At 60.3% G+C, this 21,472-nt stretch overlaps 7 protein-coding genes across 9 annotated transcripts; 3 read left to right on the top strand and 4 right to left on the bottom strand.

The window, feature by feature from the left end:
* Positions 1-17: 17 nt before the first annotated feature.
* HEM14 (oxygen-dependent protoporphyrinogen oxidase) lies at positions 18-2,553 on the bottom strand. Its single transcript, XM_047982686.1, has 3 exons — positions 1,932-2,553; positions 1,223-1,834; positions 18-1,119 (listed from the first exon to the last, which is right to left on the bottom strand). The coding sequence occupies exons 1-3, from the start codon at positions 2,472-2,474 to the stop codon at positions 322-324; spliced, it is 1,953 nt and encodes a 650-aa protein (XP_047838652.1). The 5' UTR covers positions 2,475-2,553; the 3' UTR covers positions 18-321.
* Positions 2,554-2,837: 284 nt separating this feature from the next.
* On the bottom strand, positions 2,838-5,171 carry JDV02_001735 (uncharacterized protein). Of its 2 annotated transcripts, XM_047982687.1 has the most exons (2): positions 4,327-5,171; positions 2,838-4,268 (listed from the first exon to the last, which is right to left on the bottom strand). In XM_047982687.1, exons 1-2 carry the CDS (start codon positions 4,710-4,712, stop codon positions 3,140-3,142), a joined length of 1,515 nt encoding a protein of 504 aa, XP_047838653.1. In that variant the 5' UTR covers positions 4,713-5,171; the 3' UTR covers positions 2,838-3,139. The 2 variants fall into 2 exon arrangements, with proteins under 2 accessions (XP_047838653.1, XP_047838654.1); XM_047982688.1 differs by having other exon boundaries at positions 2,838-5,171.
* Positions 5,172-6,919: 1,748 nt separating this feature from the next.
* JDV02_001736 (uncharacterized protein) lies at positions 6,920-9,544 on the top strand. The gene is made up of 3 exons (XM_047982689.1): positions 6,920-7,888; positions 7,958-8,471; positions 8,532-9,544. The coding sequence occupies exons 1-3, from the start codon at positions 7,723-7,725 to the stop codon at positions 9,451-9,453; spliced, it is 1,602 nt and encodes a 533-aa protein (XP_047838655.1). The 5' UTR covers positions 6,920-7,722; the 3' UTR covers positions 9,454-9,544.
* ARO8_1 (Aromatic/aminoadipate aminotransferase 1) lies at positions 9,541-11,980 on the bottom strand. The gene is made up of 6 exons (XM_047982690.1): positions 11,869-11,980; positions 11,720-11,780; positions 11,362-11,652; positions 11,273-11,306; positions 10,054-11,204; positions 9,541-9,982 (listed from the first exon to the last, which is right to left on the bottom strand). The coding sequence occupies exons 3-6, from the start codon at positions 11,626-11,628 to the stop codon at positions 9,725-9,727; spliced, it is 1,710 nt and encodes a 569-aa protein (XP_047838656.1). The 5' UTR covers positions 11,629-11,652; positions 11,720-11,780; positions 11,869-11,980; the 3' UTR covers positions 9,541-9,724.
* Positions 11,981-13,287: 1,307 nt separating this feature from the next.
* Positions 13,288-17,044, top strand: RIC1_1 (WD40 repeat protein). 2 transcript variants are annotated; one of them, XM_047982691.1, is made up of 3 exons: positions 13,288-13,863; positions 13,918-16,089; positions 16,142-17,044. In XM_047982691.1, the coding sequence occupies exons 1-3, from the start codon at positions 13,471-13,473 to the stop codon at positions 16,862-16,864; spliced, it is 3,288 nt and encodes a 1,095-aa protein (XP_047838657.1). In that variant the 5' UTR covers positions 13,288-13,470; the 3' UTR covers positions 16,865-17,044. The 2 variants fall into 2 exon arrangements, with proteins under 2 accessions (XP_047838657.1, XP_047838658.1); XM_047982692.1 differs by having other exon boundaries at positions 13,288-16,089.
* A 189-nt stretch (positions 17,045-17,233) lies between these two features.
* Positions 17,234-18,979, top strand: RIC1_3 (WD40 repeat protein). Its single transcript, XM_047982693.1, has 2 exons — positions 17,234-17,932; positions 18,183-18,979. Exons 1-2 carry the CDS (start codon positions 17,561-17,563, stop codon positions 18,708-18,710), a joined length of 900 nt encoding a protein of 299 aa, XP_047838659.1. The 5' UTR covers positions 17,234-17,560; the 3' UTR covers positions 18,711-18,979.
* JDV02_001740 (uncharacterized protein) lies at positions 18,974-21,396 on the bottom strand. Its single transcript, XM_047982694.1, has 2 exons — positions 20,678-21,396; positions 18,974-20,601 (listed from the first exon to the last, which is right to left on the bottom strand). The coding sequence occupies exons 1-2, from the start codon at positions 20,860-20,862 to the stop codon at positions 19,392-19,394; spliced, it is 1,395 nt and encodes a 464-aa protein (XP_047838660.1). The 5' UTR covers positions 20,863-21,396; the 3' UTR covers positions 18,974-19,391.
* Between the last annotated feature and the right edge of the window lie 76 nt (positions 21,397-21,472).

The raw sequence follows: 21,472 nt of genomic DNA on the forward strand, positions 1-21,472 counted from the left end.
GCAATGGCGAACAAGAGGGTGGTTTTTCGTCCCGCCCCAGGGCAGGCAGGCAGGCAGGCAGTGCTCCTTCATCTACGTATCTATATATGTCTCTACTGTTACATTTTCCTCAAGCCCATGCATGCTTGGGCTGATTTGACTCCCTGCCTGGCTAGGGCTATGCATGCATGCATGCATGTCCCGGCCCGGTGGTTCAACATTCATTCCACCACCTTTTAGTCTTTTTTCGCCCTTCTTCTTGTCCAGGACCAGTGACTAGTATCCGAAGGGGGGGGTGTGATGTGCAGCTGTAAATACCTAAGCTCGGGTCACCGCCGGGGCTCACTGCAGCTGCTTGAACCTGCGCACGGGGATTCTGGCAATGGGGACGCCGACAAACGGCTCCGGGAACTCGAGGTGCTCAAGCCCCGTGGTGAACCAGCCGGCCTCCTCGCTGCCCGCCGAAGACCCCTCCGCCGCCGCCGCCGCCGCCCCCGTCGTCTGGGTGGCGACGTCATAGCCGGCGCGCAGGGCGCCCATGGCGCCAATCTTGCTGTAGGAGCCGCCGGCGACGGCGAGGCGGCCGGCAAAGGCGTCGCGCAGCTCCTGGTCGGCCTGCATCATGCGGTCGTGGTGGCCGACAAAGTGCTGGGGGATGCACTCCTTGGCGAAGCGCGCCATGGCGAAGCACGGCGTCGAGGCGGGGATGTCGAGGTGGCGCTCGAGCAGGGCCTTGGCCTGGGAGATGGCGTCGGCCTCGGTCTCGGGCGGCGGCGGGCCCGAGTCGTAGTAGTGCCCGCCGAGGAGCACGAAGAGCTTGGTGCCGGGGGGCTCGTCCGAGCGCGTCGCCGCGCCCACGTCCGAGTCGAAGAAGACGCCGAGCGCGCGCTCCGGGTTGTGCTCGCGCGGCACCGACCTCGGGATCAGGTACCCGAAGCCGGGCGGCTTGAGGTCCTGCTGCGGGTACCAGACGTTGACGGTCCAGATGGAGACGGAGTGCGTGTCGGCGAGGATGGGGAGCTTGTCGCCCGTCACGCGCGCGAGGTCCTGCGACGATATCGTGGAGATGACCCTGTCGAAGGCGACGGGGCTCGTGTGTTGCTGCTGCTGCTGCTGCTGCTGGTCCCTTGCCGTAGTAATCTGACGGCCGGCCGCGCGAGCCTTGTTAGCATCAAACCGCACAATACATGTATGCATGCATGCATGCATGCATGACAACAAGGTCTCGGGTGCGACGACATACCTCGACCTTGTGCGCCCCCTCGTCATACGAGATGCTGCTCACGGGACTCCCCTTCCTGATCTCGACGTTGGGCTGCGCCTCGAGCGCGTCGGCCAGGGCCAGCGGCAGGCTCTCCATGCCGGCGCCGCCAAAGTGCAGCAGCGAGCCCTTGGGCTTGAGGGCCATGCTCCGGACCTGCGGGTCGCGGGCAAAGGAGCTCATGAGCACCTCCTCGCGGGCCGTCATCTGGCGCACGCCGGGCCCCATGTTGGGCAGGTAGTAGCCCCAGTAGAGGCGGTCGAAGACGCTCCGCGCGCTGAGGAGGTCGATGTCGCCGCCGTAGATGCCGTGCACCATGGCGGAGGCGATGTTGTCGCCCACGGTGCGGCTCATGCTGATGTCGCGCAGCCACTCCGAGATGGACATGTCCTTGAGCGGCACGGCGCGGCTGCGGGAGCGAGTCAAGCGGCGCAGAAGGAAGCCCAGCCCGGCCCAAAAGGACTCGAGGAAGAGCGGCTCGCGCACAAACTCGGCGATGCTGGCGGCGGGGGGCAGCGTGACGAGGTGGTCCGGGTAGAAGACGTAGCGCGGCTTGTCGGGCGGCGTCTCGATCTTGAGGCCGAGGTCGAGGGCCTGCGCGTTTCTTTCTGTCAGCAAACAAGGGGCGCCGTAAATGACAATGTCTGAACTTGCGAGAGGGGTTGGAGGGGGAGGGCGATGGCATGCGTACCAGATCGTAGAGCACCAGGTCGTCAAAGCGCCAGGTGCTCAGGTGCAGCGACGACAGCGTCCGGGGGCCCCTCTCGAAGCCGACGGTGCCGCGCGTGCCGTCGACGTCGACATCGACGCGGTCGGTCCGGATCCAGCCGCCCAGACGGTCGCTTCCCTCGTAGAGAGTGATGCGGGCCGACGCGGGCAGCTGCTTGGCGAGGTAGTAGGCCGTGGTGAGGCCGGTGAGGCCGCCGCCGACGACAGCGATGCTCTTGCCGCCCTCGTCATTGCGAGCTGCGGTGGCGAAGCCCGCTCGCCGCTCGACACAGGAGGAGGACGCTCCCAGGGATTGTACCAAGCGCCTTGTGCGATCGGATGCGAGGCAACACTGCTGCTGCTGCTGTCGGCGGCCGAGGAGGGTCGTGCCGCTTAGGCGTCGCGGTTGTGGGTGGTGGTGCTGACGGCCGAGCGTCACGGCCCTCCTCGCAGCGCCGGGCCGCCTGCCCGCAGCTGCGAGCCGTAGCACGGTAATGGCTGCTTCGTCTGCTTTGCCGCGGCCCATGCTGTGGTTTCAATTGCGGCTGCTCATGGCTGGAGGACGACGAGACGAGGTTAGATGATGGTGGTGGTGCCAATCTGGCTTGGCATGACAAGACATCGTCGACAATGAGTGGGTCCAGGAACCGCCCGGGGAGAGAGACTCCAACTCCAAGCTCCCCCTCGCTCCTCTGCAATCAATACCCAAGCGCGTCATCATCATCCTCCTCCACCCGCCTCTCCAGGCTCCCTTCGCCTCCTTCTCCCTCACCGAACTACTTACTGGCTTGCACCGCACCACTACCATCACTTCGTGTATTCCAACATGCATGCACAGTCAAACAATGGCTCACTGTGATCATCATCGTGGAACCCGCTTTGTAGCGACAGAAGAAAAAACATTTTGCATTTCCGTGTCGCTCGTCGGGCCTCCCCCTCCTGGAGCCCAATTCTCCATCATAGCCGTCACCCTCTAGGCCGCGTCCCGTTTCACAGACCGTGATGTCGTATCGCGATCGTCTCCTATATCCCAAATAACGCCAGCCATGCCTCTCCCTCGTAACGTGAACACGCAAAACTACACATACACCTTGGTATAGTACACATGACTTTAGTGCACGCCCTTGTCGTCTCAAGGCCGTGGCCTCCCATCATCGCTGACCTCCCAGTTCGCTCACGTCCTCATCCCCCTTACGCGATGGCGCCTGCTTCGGCTGCCTGTGCCGGCTCGTCCGTCGTCATCTCGTGCTCTTCGCCGGGCCTGACACGCTCGACGGGCGCATTCTCGTCCACAAACTTGCGCTCGCTGACGTGCTCCTGGCCCGTCTCGGCTGTCCACACCTTGTCTCGGAACCCGCCTTGCTGGCCCTCCTCATGCACGAACATGCAGTTGGGGTTCAAGCAGGGATTGAACTTGCACTTGGTCTTGACGTGCGTGAACTTGCAGTTGGCCGTCGTGCAGTCCGGTCCGTTGCGGCAAATGGGCATCGACGGATGTCGGAACGGACACCGCGGGTTCTGGCAGTTGGGGAAGAACTTGCAGTCCTGCTCATTCTGGTGCGCCAATCGAGCCGCCGGCGACGGATGCCGCCCCACGCATTTCCGGTTCTTGCAAGCCGCCCCGAAGCTGCACGTATCCGTAACGTCCACCGACACGCCGGGCGGCGCGGCTGGCGACTGGTGTGCGAACTTGCACTCCTTGTTTGTGCAGTGCAGGTTGTACTTGCACACCGTCTCCTCCGGGTTCGGTGCCTCGCGCTTGCCGCCAGACATGTCGACATCCTCACCCTCCGCTCCCTCCTCCGTCTTGATACCCTCTCCGTTGGCGTCTTGTTGTTGTTGGTGGTGCTGGTTTCTCCGGAACTTGTTGTTCTTGTGGTGCGGGTCCGATACTCTGTCGAAGAGCGACTTGCCGCCCCGCCCGCGTTGTCCAAAGCCACCGCCCCGCCCGCCTTGGCCTCCGGTCATGAGCTGCTGTGAGAGCTGGAACATCATCTTATTCTGTTCCTCGAGAATCGCCATGAGCTCCATTTGATTCGGGGCTTGGCCCGGCATCATCCAGTTCGCCTGCGGGCCGCCCGCGGCCAGGCCCGCCTGAAGGTTTGCAGCGCGATGGTTGTTGTGTCGCGGAAGCCGCCCTGGGCCCGTTCGGGGGCCAGTGGGAGGGGCACGGCCATGTGTGTTGATCCGATCGTTGCCCCGAGTGCGGTGCAGGGCCCCGTCGCCGGTCCGGTCCATGGCCCTGTTCATCTGGCCCAGCATCCGCTTGTCCCGTCCACCGCGCATGTTTCCATTGCGCATCGATCGAGGCCCCGTAGGACTTTGGAGTTGTTAGCGGCAGGCCAAGTAACAGGCAGAATGCGTCGTTCGCCACTTACGCATTCAACTCAGAAGCGTCGTTTGTGCCCATATCTGTGTCCATCTCACCGGACATCCCGCCTTCCTGGGGTGCGTCGGCCATGGCGTCGCCGCCCGCGGCACGTCCGCCGTTCACTTGCGCGTTCAAGGAATCTATTTGCTCAAAGAGCCATTTCGAGAAGTCGCGGACGCCGGGGTCGTCGGCTGGCAAGCCCAGAAGCTCTCCAGAGAGCTCAGTCGCAATCTGATCTTGCGTCTTCCCGTTGGCGAGCATAAGGATAATGTATTCGGCGAGAGCAGAGTCGTCGGTGCCGCCGGTGCCCCAACCAACCTCGACCAGCTTGGGCTGAATTGCCGAGTTGAGGGCATCCGCCAGCGGCGTGTTCATGGCAACTTCGACGGGCATATTGGCGATGGTGCGGATGCGATGCGTTCCGGGGATGAGGAGATTGCGCTTCGCTGGAGGCGCGGTCGTCAATAAAGGTCCCGCGTGAGACGCGTTGCTGGCCTCGGCTGCCTCGACAGGAGAAAGCTGACTGCAGGTCTATCAGGACTGTCGCTTGACCTTGTGAAGAGGTGGAATCCGTGGTCTGTGAGATTCACGGCTGGTTGATAGCGAGGCCGAGAAGAGCGAGAGGTGACGGCAAAGAAAGATGGACGGCCGAAAGCCTTGACTGCGCGGAAGGCAAAGAAGCCAGAAGAACTGGGTCCCAACCGAGTCACGTGATGCTCACGCCCGTTCGACCAGTGCAGAACAATGGCCAGGCTGTGATTCTACTGGCATCAGGCATGGCTACTAAGACCCCTTTGACAGTAGATCATTGTACCTCTCGTTAATAATGACAAAGCTTTCATTGGTTACCCAGTCGCATCTAGAACTATCGTCTGACTGGAAGTTGAATGTTGCGTTGGAACTTTGGAACTTGGGCTTGACCAGGGGAGTCACGTGCCGTCGAAGACGGGCGAATCGCAAGGTGGATGGATTATTCACCGGCCCCTAACTTATTATTGGCTCTCCGCGAACCCCCCCCCCCCTTTTTACTCCCGGCCAGCCACGCATAATAAACAACCACCTTGGCAGCGCACAATCCGACTACGATATTTGCAATGTCGGAGCCGTCGCACTCATGGCACACGATCCCATCTGAGAAACGCGATGATTGCTTTCTCATTATCTGCCGATAAATACTCGTATTCACGTTCTATCGCTCACAGAGGTCGTCCTTTGGTCGTCCGAGCCCGTCTCAATGGTGCCAGAGGTTTGCTCTACGGCATATCCAAGCGTCCACATCAATGGGGGCAACCCTGCAACAATAAAAGGATGAGTCCACTCATCCTGCCTCCAACAAAGCACGTATGTACAGTACATACAACAATGCGCCCGGAACCCTCAGCCGCGACAAATCTGCAAGACCTGCCGCGCCGCTGCATGACCTGCGTTGACATTCGACTACTAGTAGCAAAGCAGGTAGTTAGAACCACGCTGTCTTGCATAGCGACCGCTGTTGGTCATGCCGACGCAAGGTACGAAGTTTTGTGTGACTGCAATCGCGCGAGCACTGTGATAGTCAAGGCCACGCGTGGATCACAGATCAACACACCGCCACACACAAAGAGCGGGAAAGCCTCTGGTAATTGGACACTGGCTCCGTGATTTCGATGTGACACGGCGGCAGCTGCGGGACCCGTCACGGGAGTCAAAGCCTCGGCCGTTGGTCCCCGGAGGCGGATGTGACGAATGTCGGCATTGGGGCCAACGCGGTGCGACATAAGACGGACCGGAGGGTCGAGTTTGGCCGCCGCGCCGATCTCACACACGGCCGAGTGGGTGGAGCCGGCGACATCATGGGCGCCACGCCACGGCCTGGGTTGGGTTTCAGCGCCGGAAAGGGTGCGATGGCCGCTGCACCATTTGCGCCGATGTGAACAGAACAGTCGGCCTTGTGTGTGCCTGCTAATGGCCATGAACTGATAGGGCGCAAATACGAAGTACGGGCCGGACTTTTGACGACAGCCTGAATTCTCCTGCCCTAGCTTGGGGTTTGTCAGTCTGCAATTTGACACGCTTCCCCATCAGTACCGACGGAACGAACGCTTTGCGAAGGAGCGCGCAGCAGGGCCGCCATGGCGCTGAGCTAGCAGAACCCTCAAAACACGGAGTCGACGCAGCCGCCATTGCCGCTGCAGCTGTAGCATGTACCTACTTCGTATGGGTACCTAGTAGTATGCGGGTTCCTGCCCATGCCCTCTACCCAGCGCTCTTCAAAGCTCGACTGTCAGACACTCGGGCAAACGGACTTTCGGCGCCGAAGGTGGGCTCGTCCCGGTGGGACATGGCGGCCCCAGATTCATGGCGCAAGATCGCTGGAGCCATGGACAACTAGGCATCTGATGGATCCATCGAAGCTGGCAGGCTGGCCCACTCTACCCGCCATTCCAGTCTCACACCCTTCCCATCTGCCCCTCCCCGGCGCGGCGGGCGGACTTGAGGCTGAAGGAGGGCTGGGCTGGCCCGGCTGGGGTCGGCTGGGGCTGTGACGCGGGGCGACGGTTGCGTAGGTATGTTTGAAGATTTCTGGCTTGTGAATGCTTGGCCAACGATGAGCTGTCCATCATCTCTGGCGCCGTGGCCTCCAAGCCTGCCTGGACTCTCACGCTTCTGAGAGGTTGCGAACCGCCGCACCCTTCAAGGTGCCAAATATGACGTACCTATGGCATTCGACGGCGCGCAGGCGCCATTTGTGATGAGCGCCAGGGCGCACTTGCCTCTCGACGGTTTCGATCGAGTGCAGTATACGGTGACGCCAGGTCTCCCCGTACCTACCTAGGTACATAGTAGTACTAACGTTACGCACCATGGCACCCCCATGGACCGTGGTACCTGTACTGGTAGGTGCGTACGTGGTACCTTACGTAGTATCTTCAAGGTTCTGTCAATGCGGTCAGTTCCTGCCTGCTTTGCCGGCTCGCCCCTCCCTCCTTCCGCTCCGCCAGGATTGACACGCGCACGGCCGCACCGCTACACATGCGGACGTAGCAGTAGCACTAAGGTAACATACTAGTACGAACAAGAACTACTAGTGGCAGTGCCCCCTACCCTACCTTTCCCCGGGCTCGAGTCCCCAATCCACGATCGCAACGCATATTGCACATACTTATAGCAGCCCCTGCTTTTCGCTGGATGCTTCCCTAGCCTGACGACTTGTCTCTAACCCCACACCAATGCTCCCGCCCAGCATTGTGACGGATCTCCTCTACCTCGTCGACGCCTACGACGTGAGACGCAATTTGTTCTTAGGATACCCACGTACGACGTATACCTACTACACTCACGCGAGCCCTGGTTGACTGCGTTTGTGACTCTTCTCACGTCTCCCCGCGATATTGGATAGGACCCAGCCGACCCACTGCCCGCCATGGGTCTCGTTGAAACACTTTTGGAGCATGCCTCCGTCAGATCCGTCTCCCTCTTCCTCATATGCGCATACGTTCTCTGGACCGTTGTCGCCCGCGTCAACGAGCACCGCAGCATCAGGCGTCTGGGGAATCATGGGCCGGCTATGACGTCCTACATGCCCTGGGGTGAGTCTCTCCTGGTGGCCCTTTGTTTCTCACGCCGCCAGTACGTACTACAGAGCTAACATTGAGTAGGGCTCGACTTCATGGCCAAGGGCATCCGCGCCACCATAGCCCAAAAGAATCTAGAGCTCTGGCGCGACGACTTCTTCAAGGGGACCAAAGGATGGACCCGCGAGGCCCGCCTCGTAGGCCAGCGCATCATCTTCACGGCAGACCCCGAGATTATCAAGGCCATGCTTGCTACCCAGTTCGGCGACTTTGGCAAGGGCAAGCCTTTTCACGAGGAGTGGAAGGAGTTCCTCGGTGACAGCATCTTCACTACCGACGGCTCCCAATGGCACAACAGCCGCCAGCTGATCCGCCCGCAGTTCACGAGGGACCGCGTCAGCGACCTCGAGTGCTTCGAGTCCCACATGGAGACGCTCTTCAAGGCCATGGCCAACGGCGGCCCGCTCAATGGCGAAAACCAGGTCGTCGACATGTCACAGACTGACGGCCGCGTCTTGGATATCTCTGACCTCTTCTACCGCTACACTCTTGATGTTGCCACCGACTTCCTCCTTGGCACTGATGTCAAGTCGTTGAGGTGAGCGCCGGCTCCCCGTGCCGCCTAAATGACCGCGATACTGACCCCACCCAAACGAAGCACCCCGAGACAAGAGTTTGCCGAAGCCTTCAACGAGGTGCAGCGCATCCAGAACATCATCACGCGCACCAACAGGCTCCGCTACCTCGTCCCCAAGTGGACCTATCGAGCTTGCCTCCGCGTCATCAACGCCTTCATCCACAAGTTCATCGAGCGAACTCTCCGTCTCGCACCCAGCGAGTTCGACAAGACCAAGTCAGACAAGAGCTACACTTTCCTGCACGAGCTGGCCCGCTTCACCCGCGATCCCAAGGTCATTCGCGACCAGGTCATCGCCGTCCTCCTCGCCGGCCGCGACACCACCGCTGGTTCCCTCTCGTGGGCTCTCTACGAACTCTCGCGCCACCCTGAAGCGCTCGCCAAGCTGCGAAACGAGATTCTCGACACGGTCGGGCCGGACAAACCCCCGACGTACGAACACCTCAAGAACATGTCGTACCTCAAGGCCGTCCTCAACGAGATCCTCCGCCTCTACCCAGCGGTGCCGTACAACGTCCGCCTCGCCCTCAAGGACACGACCCTGCCGCGTGGCGGCGGCCCCGACGGCTCTGAACCCCTGCCCGTCCTCAAGGACACCCCCATCGCCTACTCCACGCTCGTCATGCAGCGCCGCCCGGACCTCTACCCGCCCGTCTCGGACACCTTCGCCGACCCCGGCGTCTTCAGCCCCGAGCGCTGGGCGCACTGGCACCCCAAGCCCCACGAGTACATCCCCTTCAACGCCGGCCCGCGCATCTGCATCGGCCAGCAGTTTGCCCTGACCGAGATGAGCTACGTCCTCGTCCGCATGTTCCAGCGCTTCAGCCACGTGGAGAGCCACATGCAGGCCATTGACGGCGGGTCGCCCATGCTCAAGTCGGACATTGTGCTGTCTCCTGGCCAGGGCGTCCATGTCGCCTTTTTCCAGGCCGAAAAGGCGTAGCCCTCGCTGGCTTGTTTGTTTCCTTTCTTTGATCTACGGAATCGCGGTTACAATGTACAGTACACTATGGCAGGTGATGTGACGAATCGGTTCTCCTGGCTACGCCACTTCCCATTTCACATCCTAATGAAGATACAAATGAGTCCCAACCCGCGCCTTGTACCTGCGATACGTGGAATGATCCTGCCATTGATGATTACCGAGCCTTATGCCACAGCCACCCTACCCTCCCACTACTCTCCGCTTGCTGCTCAACACACAAGCGAGCCGCTCATTGCTTCCCAAAACTGTCCCGCACGGCCTTGCCAAATCTCTTGATTGCCTCGTTCATGGCGTCGGGTGTCGCCATGGCATATGTTGTGCGGAAATAGAGCCCCGGCAGAGGCTTGTCCTTCTCGGCCAGGAACCATGAGCCCCTCGCGACTAGCACACCGCTGTCGATGCAGGAGTTAAAAATCTCCTCCTCAATCTCCTCCACGGATCGTGTGCTGGCCTGGGGGTGCTGCGAATAGTCGACTTTGAGCCACATCTGTAACATTGTTCTTTTAGCTGCTTGGCCCAGGATGGCAAGAAAAGGGGCAAGACTCAGTCATTGCTTACAAACATGCCCGCGGCAGGCGGAACCCAGCTGACAATATCGCGTGGGAGGTTATCTTCGCAGGCGGCCAAGAGGGCATTGCGCTTCTTCGTGTACTCGAGACGCAGGTTCATCAGCCACCGCAGGTAGCCCTCGTGTCCCCACGTCTCGTCGAGCAGCTTGTACACGATAACCTGGGAGAAGCCGGCGGGGCCCTGGCTGGCAACCTCGGCGTGACGCTGGTACCGCTCGATGATCTGCTCGGATGCGACCACCCAGCCCATGCGAGAGCCAGGAACCAAGACCTTGGACAACGAGTCCATGCGCATGACGCGGCCATCAATGTCGATGCTGACCAGAGAAGGAATCAGCGAAGCGACAAATTCTTCGACGTTCTTGGGTGGCGGCACATCCGGCTGATCACGTCCTCTGTAGGGTTGCATTTGGAGAAAGTAGTAAGGCTCGTCCTCAATGATGAAGATGTCGTGTTTTTGGCAAACGCGATATATGGCCTGTCTCCTCTCTGCGCCCTGTGTGGCACCCGTGGGGTTCTGACCGGACGGCACAGTATAAAGCACATGAGGCTTCTTCGCACCGCGGGCCTTTGCGTCCCACTTGCTCAGAAGGTCATCCATAGCTTCCGGGACCAGGCCCTGTTCATCGACGGCAGCACCAAACACCTTGACGCCGAGCGGCACAATCGTTTCCAGTGCCGTAGAGAAGCTGAACTCCTCGGTGAGGACGGAGTCGCCGCGGTCCTTGTCGCAAAACATGCGCAAGGCCTGCTCCAAGGCACCGGTGCTGCCGATGGTCTGGCACACCCGCCAGTCCGCATAGGGGGGTTTGCAGACTATTTCAGTATGTTCTGTGAGAAAGCGAATCATCTGAGCAGATCCGGTGGACTGGCCATAGTTGAGAGCAATGGAGAGATCGTAGACGCCGTCGCGGTCCCGAACGTCGTATTTGCCGATGGTGACCGTCTTGCCATGCTCCAGGGTTTCTTTTTCCGAGAAGTTTGGGGCAGTCGGCACTTTCATGCTGAGCTCAGCGAAGGGAAAGAGCTGGCTGGAAGGGAGGCCACCTCCAAGGGAGATGAGGCCAGGCTTTTTGAGGTGCTTGGCGGCCTGCTTGAGGGTGCAGGGTTTCCTCTCGATGCTCTCATGGCTCAAATGGGCTGTTTTAGTGTCAGTCAATATCCATTAGCATCTGCGGGGACGAGGGGCCATATATCAAGTCACATACAGTCCCAGCGCTTGGCCTTGGGCTTGCCCTCTTGCTAGTGGAGCCGTCAGCACCGGGTTTGAGAAGAGAGTCTTGAGCATGCGGCTTACCGAGCCTTTAAACATGTCGCTGTCTGACGCGGCAGCAATCCCGGCCACCAGTTTGCCAGCCTTGGCTCTTCGGGCAAGGATGTCGTCTATGGCCGAGGTGCGTTGACCTTTCTCCAGGCGTGCATCGCGAGCCACCGGGGCCGCCTCGGCGTTAAAGAGGCCCTGAGACTTGTTGTGGATGCGACGGGTGTGGTAAAAGGCTGCTGTCTGCGCGGCGGCGCGACGAGCGCCATGCCGGAGACATACCGCCTGCGTGGCCGGCAGCATGGCGGAGCGAGCGAGCACTGGCGACTAAAGGATGACCGCACTGTCAGCTTCAGAACACTTGCGCGTGCATCAACACGGCAATATATGCTACCTCTCTGGCGTAGGTGGCCTCTGTGTAGGCAGCGTGGTGCCAGATAGAGTCGAAGGCGAAGCTGAGTTGGGTCCGGAGTTGAGAGAGTGAGAGTCAGAATCAATCAGACGTGTGTGGTGTTAGAGTTGGCAAAGGTGTGAAGACGGTACATGTGGTAGCTTGACGTGTGTCGTAAGGTAGGTACTAGGTAGGTGTGCCTGCTCTTGCCAAAGGTAGGTACTCCGTAGAGGGGCCACGAGGAAAGGAGATCCGGAAGGCGCATCCGGAAAGTACATGCATCTTATCTTGTAAGTGGACGGGGAGGGGGTCAGGGCAGGGAACAAGACACACCGCGATAGGGATGCGCAGAAGATGCTCCGTATTCACTAACGTGATGACTACCTAAACTGGATGGATTGCAGCCAGAACATTACGATCCTTTACTACTAACTTAGTACCTAGGTATCTTGCCCTGCCCGCCCACACCCCCCCGGTGCCGGCGGGACCCCGATCGTAGCCGCAACGACTGGGCGACCCCGCGAAAGCAGCAGGCCAATTCCAGCAGCTCGAGGGAGACGCCAGGCGCGACGGGGCCTATCAGCAACCATTTTGGGGCAATTGGATGCGCGCCGCCGGACACCCACGGTCACAAGATCCGGGGGCCACCGCCGACAGGCCCGACGGCGCCCCGCACTTACGTACAGAGGACCAACGGGGGCGGCGGGCGCGCCCTAGGCGACACGGACCCGCAAATGACGGCCTGCGCTGGGGTTCAACGCCGGAGCGGCCACGTCGGGCGGCTCCATCTAGGCACCTTCAGTGGGCAGGTAGAATCCAGACGACGCCTGGATGGTAGCTGCCGTGCAATACTCACACGGGACTATTCCAGGGGCTGTGACAGTTTTCTTCGCACGCGCCCTCTGGATATGCTCTGCGTCGCCAACGGCAAGCGAATGTTGCGGTGGCCGCCTGTACCCAGCCAGCATGTACTACAATCAGCGGGCCCCACGTCCGGCCGGCGCTGAGGCCCCGCCCAAGCACTAGCTCTCGATTAGGACATTATCCGGAGAACCTCTTATTATCGTCAAGCACCGTGCTACCATCGCCTCAGGGCCATGCCCGCCCGTACTTGTACGTTCGCCTCGAGCTGGCATGTACGTACGGGCACGGATCTCGAAACACAAGTTGTCTCACGCAAGACCGCCTACATGCTACTAACGTAGTACTTACTCTCTCTGCCTCTGATGTCCCTCCGACCGAAGCTCGGTGAGGCCTCGGTGGGGCGGCGAGCTCAAGGTCCAAGCATGCCTGAGCACACTCGCGCTCCAACGACATATGATGCTTCAACTTGAGTCCCTGCTATCGCCTTTTGCATAAGTGGCCGTCACTCAGCGCTGTTGCTTTGCACGTCTGAGACACACGACTCTCTTGGCTACGGCTGCCGCGTCGCCAGTCGGGCACGTCGGATTATGTAATACAGCGATAAGCTCCAAACTTGGGGAAGGAGCTCCAACGCCCCACACAGGCTGGCCGATGCGGCAGGAGTCCGCAGGACCCTCCTCAAGTCTCAATGCCTCAACTCAACAGTCAACCAGCACAATTTCCGGCGATAACACCAGGCGTCGCGGCGAGTACCGGCAACCACACGGCTCCGACCTTGCCATTGACTGACGCCAATGCTGTCGGAGGCCGCACTCTGTCTCCGCGCCGTGCAAGAGGCGGATGACTAAAGCGGCGCATCTTGGGGACCATTTCGCAAGCGAGTAGCCGCCATGTATTGGCCCATCGGCACGCCTCGCGTCTATGCCACCAGCAGCAGCCGCACGCCCGGCTTGAACCTGTTTGTGTCCAACGATGGACTCCCCCCCAGCCCTTTCGATTCGGACTCGTCTTCGCCTCCGGCACCCAAAGCCCCGTCGCGGTCCACTGCCGCCCACGATGACATCGAGATACAGCCCCCGCCGACGCCCATCACACCCGCCACGCCCGCCGTCCAATCCGTCGAGCACGATGACAATCCCTTGAACAACGCCTTGGCGGGCTCGGCCGTCTCTGGCGCGGACATGGTGCCCCTCAAGGACCCTGTGCTCGCTCTCCGCGTTGCCCGTGCCGGCCACTTGTTTGCTGTCATCACGGCCACCTCCATCACCGTCTGGCAGACAAAGGTCCCCTCTCTCATGCCTCCCCAGGCGGGTGTCCGTCTCTCTGACTTGCTATAGCCCACCGTCGTCCTCGCCGTCGTCGTCCGGTCCGACTCCTCTCTCGCGCTGTACGGAAGAAACGTCGACTTGCTGCTCCGCCCCGATTCGGCCATCTTGGTAGTTCGAACCGACCAGGGCTATCTCATCACCTACTCAATAGCAACCGACGGCGAGTCATGCGTGTACAAACCGCATTTTCCGAACCATCACCATGTTCAACGGCGGAAACAGAGCCTCATCGGCGGCCAGGTGGGATTGCGGCCAGAGCAGTTCTTGTGGGGACCTGGGGAAGGATCAGGCGTGCGCGATGTCAGTGTCCGGTTCCGCATGGTCATCAAGGTCGATGCGGGCATTGAAAGCGCCTTGGCACTGGACGACGAGCTTGTGGTCGCGACGAGGAAGCCGGCTGCAGTTCAGTGCATCCGATGGACGCCCGACAGCACTGGAAGTCAGACCCGCACCGAAATAATGAGCCGGATGGGTTGGGTCGAGAAGAAGGTCTCCATCATCGAGATGACACACGACCGGCCCATGAACTTGGCCACGTGGATCACCAACGACGGTCGGGCTTACGCCGTGCAGCGACAGCAGGCTCGTTCCGATGGTGACAACTCTGACGACGCCGATTCGAAGCGCCTTTTCAAGGGGCATTGCTTTCATGTCCCGCAGAGCCCCGGCGGCCACGCTGTCAAGGCTGTCATAAACGCGCGGTTCTCTCTGATTGCTGTGGGCTGTGCCGATGGCACCATTCAAGTCTACTCGGTCAAGGATTATGCGGGCAACATTGCGCATTCTCACGCCCAGAAAATGCCCGTCTCAGGCTCTGCGACCGGTGCCTTTACAAGTCTGAGCTACTCTCCGGACGGGTACTGCCTCTTCGCAGGGTTCGAAAGGGGCTGGGCGGTTTGGAGCATGTTCGGCAAACTCGGGAGCCACAGCTTCAGTGTCGATGAGTCCATCGCGAACGGAAACGGCGAACAATGGCTCAAGGGTGTCACGGGCGCGTCGTGGATTGGCGGCGGCTCTGAGATGCTACTCGTCGGCCCGCCTCATGAGGCCGTGTGGGGCCTCGAGATGGCAAAAAGCGCCGTCACCGGTTGCTACAACGAGGCCAATGTATTCAGGACTGTCCTGCAGACCCCGACGGCAGTCATGGTATACCGAGGCTACGACCTGCCTGACCTGACGAGCATCTCCGCGGAGCCGTTCCTGTGGCATACTGCAAAGGTGCCACCGACTTATCTGCTGAATCAGTGGCCGATACGCCAGACCGTCATCTCCCCCGATGGCCGTTATGTTGCCGTCGCCGGCCGCAGAGGACTTGCCCACTATAGCGTCAATAGCGGGCGCTGGAAGACGTTCGTCAACGAGGAGATGGAAAACGAGTTCCAGGTGAGGGGAGGCATGTGTTGGTATCAGCACATTCTCGTCGCCGCAGTGGAGAGCAACAAGGCGTACGGGATTCGGCTCTACTCGCGCGAGACGGCGCTCGACTCGTCGCACGTGCTGTACACGCACCAGATACCGGCTCCGGTCGTCCTGGTGACTACATCTGGGGACGATTCCCTGCTGGTGTACACGTACGAAAACCTGCTCTACCATTTCATCTTTACACCTTGGGCAGACTCGGTGCGACTGGTTCAGGTTGGACAGATTGCCTTTCATGGCATCGTTCGATCGCCCGCCAGAGTCCGCGGGCTAAGCTGGATATTGCCTGAGAGCCAGCTGGTAGACGGGGATCCGTCTCAGGACGTGGCCGTGGCATCCGTCATCTTCCTCGTTGATGGGAAGCTGGTGCTGCTGACCCCCTCGCTCAACGACGAAGGCCAGCTGAAGTATGACATGCGTATCATCGCGCAGAACGTAGAGTACCATGCGAGCATGAGAGATCAGCCGCTTTTGAACATGTCACGAGCGTCGAGCGGCACACCACTGAATCGGCGACCGGCGGCTCTGCGAGATTCCCTGTGGGTATTCGATGGCGACGAGGTCAAGGCATGGACCAGCATGAAGGAAGTGCTCGAAGCTGCGACCAGCGCCGGTGGCAAGGACTTGCCAACGCCGGTGTCTATACCTGTGGACTTTTATCCACTGTCGTTCTTGCTGGAAAAGGGCATCATCTTGGGCGTTGAGTCGGACCTCGTGCAGCGGCGAGATGTGACCTTTTCCTTCTTCCACTTCGCCATCAGGGTAAGTTACCTGTCGGCAGCGGATTGCTTGCGACTTGCTAACGCTGTTTCAGACACATCTCGTGCTCCCGGACGTGCTGCGTTACTATCTGCGGCAGAATAGAACGGTCGAGGCGACGACGCTGGCTGAACAATATCGAGACCTAGAGTATTTCTCGCATGGGTTGGAGATATTGCTCCACCGCGTTCTGGATGAGGAAGCAGAGACATCGCCCAAACCCGAGGACGCTGTCTTGCCGCGAGTGTTGTCACTGCTGTCGTCGTCTGGGGACTACCTGGATGTCGTGCTGCAGTGCACACGCAAGACCGAAGTGTCGCAGTGGAAAACGCTATTCGCCTATCTGCCGCCGCCGCAGGAGCTTTTTGAGGAGTCGCTGCAGCGCGGATCTCTGAAGACGGCTGGCGGCTATCTCATCATTCTACACACCCTCGAGGAGCTGGAGTCGTCGACTGAACAGTCGGTTCGTGTCCTGTCACGGGCCATCCAAGAGGGGGATTGGGAGCTTTGCAAGGAACTCGCGCGGTTCTTGGCGGCCATGGACGAGACCGGCGAGGTGCTCAAGGAGGCCATGGACATGGTAAACGTGGTGCTGAGGCGAGACCAGGAGCAGATGGTGAGCCGGTTGGAGATTCCGCAGTCGCGAACGGGGGCCAACGGCCGCACTCGCCGCCGCGGCAGCGGGGATGACGACACCGAGTCGGACGTGCGCTCGGCAAGCGATGCATCCAGCATCGCGTCTACGGTCAGTCCATTGAACAGCTCCGGGATGCTGTGAGGGGGGTGGTCGGACGATGGCGGCGAGTCGGGGAGGACATGCATGGAGTTCCGCGGAACAGCCACAGTAGAGAGGGCAGACTCTGGAGTGGCTTTAGACATGTGTTGTAGACAGCTGGCAAGGGAGCCGAAGTGTATTAAATGTAGCGAGCGGACTGGCAATGAGATTTATCTGTGCAAAGGTTGGCATGCATGTGCGTTCACTATGGTGATGGTGCCTTGATGATGAAATTTGCCCAAAGCGGAAGCGCTGCCTGTGCGGCTGCGGCTGGCGCTCCCAAAATCCATGTGATTGAACCAGCTGGCGCCAGCAGCCGCCCGCTAGTCACGTTATTGCCTTCAACCCCACCACCACCACCTTCGCCGTCCACCCGCATCTGCGGCAGTCCCTCCATCCGTGAAGCATCAAAAAAACACCAAAGCCCAATCGTTGCTCGACGCCCACCACGCTCCTGCCATCGCTTCGCGTGCACATCCTCATCGTCACGCCCGCTTGTCATGGTTTCTTGTTGACGAGCTCGGCCCTCCTCCTCCTTCTCCTTCTCTCCTCCTCCCCTCCTCCCCTCTCTCTCCACAGTGCCACCGACGATAGAGCGCCGCCTCCAAATCTCCGCCCTCCCTCTCAGCTTCTCTTCTCCCTCCTAACTTCCCCCCAACAAGCGACGGCCTAGACTCGTGGCCCGACGAAAGGGACGCCATGATGGACGACTTCGTGAGCGAGTCGGACAGCGACTACACGAGCTACTGGCGCGACTGGGTGAGTGCGCAAATCTCCGCGCCCGAGCGGGCGGCGGCAATACTGACGGGTGGGTGGCGCGCGCAGTTCATATCGGCGCGCGGCAACGAGTACTTTTGCGAGATCGACGAGGACTACATCACGGACCGCTTCAACCTGACGGGCCTCAACACCGAGGTGCAGTACTACCAGTACGCGCTCGACCTGGTGACGGACGTGTTCGACCTCGACTGCGACGACGAGATGCGCGAGACGATTGAGAAGTCGGCGAGGCACCTCTACGGCCTGGTGCACGCGCGTTATATTGTCACAACCCGCGGGCTGACCAAGATGGTAGGTGTTGCTGTCTCTCTTGTTTTCTTGATCTTCTTGTCTCAGTTCTTGTGGCTCCTGCGTCTTTGGGTTTTGTTTGTTCACTCCAGAATTCTGTCCCTCCCTATGGAGTGCTCTGATTGAGGAACACCTCTTCTTGCCCTTCCGCCCCCTCCTCGTCCCGAGCAGGGCTCACCAAGGGTTGGAGAGTGACCACAACGATCACGAGCAGGATGAAACCCATGCTGACAATGTTTTGTGACGCTCGCAGCTCGACAAGTACAAAAAGGCCGAGTTCGGCAAGTGCCCGCGCGTCAACTGCCACTCGCACCCCCTCCTGCCCATGGGCCTCTCCGACATCCCCAACGTCAAGCCCGTCAAACTCTACTGCGCGCGCTGCGAGGACATGTACAACCCCAAGTCATCGCGCCACGCCTCCATCGACGGCGCCTACTTCGGCACTTCGTTCCACAACATCATCTTCCAGGTCTACCCGGCCCTCATCCCCCAGAAGAGCGCCGAGCGCTACGTGCCCCGCGTCTACGGCTTCAAGGTCCACGCCGCCGCCGCCCTCGTCCGCTGGCAAAACGCCCGCCGCGACGACATGCGCCGCCGCCTCCGCCGCCTCGAGATCGAGACGGGCTTCCGCAACGAGAGCGGTGCCGAGGACGACGACGAGGACGACGTCGACGACGATGTCGATGTCGAGTTTGAGGGCGTCGACGGGGGAGGCGGCGCCGGCGGTGGCGGTGGTGGTAGAGTCGCCGCGGCCCCGCCCGCCGAGGCCCAGCAGCTGTGAGCGACGACGTCCCTTTCGCCGTGTGCGATATCGGTCAGGTGGGGGGAAAGTGTGTCGTTGCTGTCGTTGTTGTTGTCATTTTCGGGGGGAGCGGACTGCCGGAGCGAGATAGAAAGAAGCCGTGGTCGTGCCTTTTGTCCCTTTCTCCTTCTCTTTTTACTCTTTTCTTTTTTTTGCTGTCATGCATCTATCTGATGGACAATCGGATGCCTTTACAAAGGGGGTTGGGCCGGCGTTGGGAAAGAACGAGAGAGAGAGAGAGAGAGAGACTAAATAGCAGCAGCGCAACGTTGAAGCCCTGTCTAATGAAATGAAACAAACGAACCAAACACTCGGGCTGCTGCAGCCAAACACACAAAACCCATACCGAGATGCTCCCACCCTTCGTTCCATGGCGAGATCGTCACGTAAACCATTTCGTGGGCGTTCAGTCAGTCATCTCTGGGACACATAAACGCACGTAAAATACCAAACGTCATTGCGTTGCTCATACATGGCGAGCCGCCACTAGTTACTAGCCAATGCGGGTAGCTAGCTATTCAAGGTATACCCCCGCGTCCTTTTGCGCGCTCCCTAGATAGAGCAATGATGATGATGACGATGATGATGATCCAAAACCCCACCGTCGGCAATAAATACACAAGAGGCACATAATACTCGCGGTGTGCTAAGGGCCGGCCCTCAGACACCCCGCCCGACCGTTTGTGACGGGTACCCCATGTCGTTCATCTCGACGCTCTCGTACGGGCCGCCAACCCCACCACCCTGTTGCGGATGACGCTCGGGCAGCGCCGGCGCCGCACCGTACTGATTTGCGCGATAGTTCATGCCGCTCATGGCGGCCGGGCCGTGGGAAGAGTAGGGGTCCGCGTCGCCCGACTCTCCCAGGTCGGCGCGGTCCACGCGGCTGTCGAAGTCGTCCTTGGTGCCGACGTAGCCCAACCGGCCTACGCCTGCCCAGAATGCCCTATCGGGGCTGCGGGGGCCCCAGGCCCAGCCGGCGCCGGCCATGATGGGCATGTGGTAGTATCGGAAGCTGTAAATGGCCGTGATGATGCCAATCAAGAAGCCGAAGAGGATGTCGAAGCCGTGGTGGCGGAAGTCGAACCAGCGAGAAGCCGCGATGAAGATGGCGAGACAAAAGGGTACCAGGGTGATGGCAAGGAGGATGACTGGTGGCGCGGCGGCCTGTCGGCGGAGGGATTGGAGCTTGGCGTTGTGCTGCGCGTTGCGACCGCCTGTGCTTGTCTTGACGGGCGACGAGGGTGCCGAGAAGTTTGGCCCACCGTTTCTTGACCGAGAGGGCTCGTAGGCGCCGCCCTGGGACTGGTGCCGGGAAGGGAAGGCGACGTGCATGGAGGCATCGGTAAAGGAGCCCCAGTTGGGAACGACGAATGGTATTGTGACGGAGAACTTGCTGGCGAGGAAGAGAGAGAGATAGATGAGGCCGGCCGCCGAAGCAGCAGAGTGGCCACTTGGGTAGCTACGGAAGCCGTCGTCGAGCTTGTGCTTGTCTGGCTGCTTGCAAATGTCGCCAGAGTAGAGAAGATTGGCCGTCGGTTGGCCCTTGAAGCCGCCAACGCGATACTGGTCCAGGTTGGAAAGGTCGGGCTGGCAGCGCGAGAGCAGGTCGGGACGGGGCTTGCCACACATGTTCTTGATGCCGGAGATGAAGAAGAAGGCCGAGCCGACAGCCATGAGTAGGCCGAGCCAGCCGACGTGGAGCTCCCATAGCTTGCGCTTCCAGATGAGGCTCTGTGGCGTGTTCTTAGGCACGGTGCCGCCGGGGATAAGCAGGATGGAGACGATGAAGATGACGACGACGGGCACGAGGGCGCAGAGGACCACGAGCAGCCAGGTCGGAACGGTTTCTTTTTCGGTGAAGGGGAATCTGTGCAGCAGAGTGGCTTGTCAGCGCATGCACGCATACATACATACATGACGCAATCATGGGGTGGAGGACTCACGAGATGTCGGGGTCGTCCAGAGCAAATGGCCGCCGGTTGGGGGTGATGCGTCCGAGGAAGCCAGCGACAACGACGATGACAACGAGTATGATCCAGTCGAGGGCATACGAGGCCAGGAGGCGCATTGAGAAATGTCGTCCCAGCGAAGACGACCCTGAGTGGGCCATTTTGTGGTATGTGGACATTCGCGTCGGGCAGAGAGCGAGGCGAGTCGAGTCGAGTCGAGTCGAGTCGAGTCGGGGCGTGGGCGACGCGAGCCTAAAGTACCTACCCTTGCTAAAGGTTTCTGGCTGGCCGCGACGCAGATGGAGAGGGTGCCCGGCCCGGGTGGTCTGAGGGCAAGGGGCGGCTGGCGCGTGATGATGACGAAGCTCGAGTCGGTGCGTGCGGACACTAAGGTAAGGTTTCAAAGCGGCTCTGGTGTGTCCAGTGTGGATGGATCGCCGCGTCGCTGCTCGTGGGCGCCGGCGCTTGTGCGATTCGGGGAAGAGTTGGCGGAGGAGGAATAGCACGTTGTATTGTGAAGACGAGAGAGGAAGAGAGGGAGGGGGAGGGGGAGGAGGCGACGATCCGGGTAGCGGGCACTAGTATTATCACGAACCAACATTGAACCCTGAGCAGCGGCGGCAGTTGGGCAGCGGGAGCGGAAGGGGAGGAGGGAAGGAGGTTAGGAGCCCCCTCCCCACAGTCTTATACGGGCCACGACGATATGGGACGGTGTGTATGAGACTCAAGACATGCATTTGCCCTGCCCCCCCTGGCGTCGCCGGCTCCAGGTGGAGCAGTGGGAAAAGA

Source organism: Purpureocillium takamizusanense, chromosome 1 (genome assembly GCF_022605165.1).
Source record: "Purpureocillium takamizusanense chromosome 1, complete sequence".
In the NCBI taxonomy this organism is placed as follows: domain Eukaryota; kingdom Fungi; phylum Ascomycota; class Sordariomycetes; order Hypocreales; family Ophiocordycipitaceae; genus Purpureocillium; species Purpureocillium takamizusanense.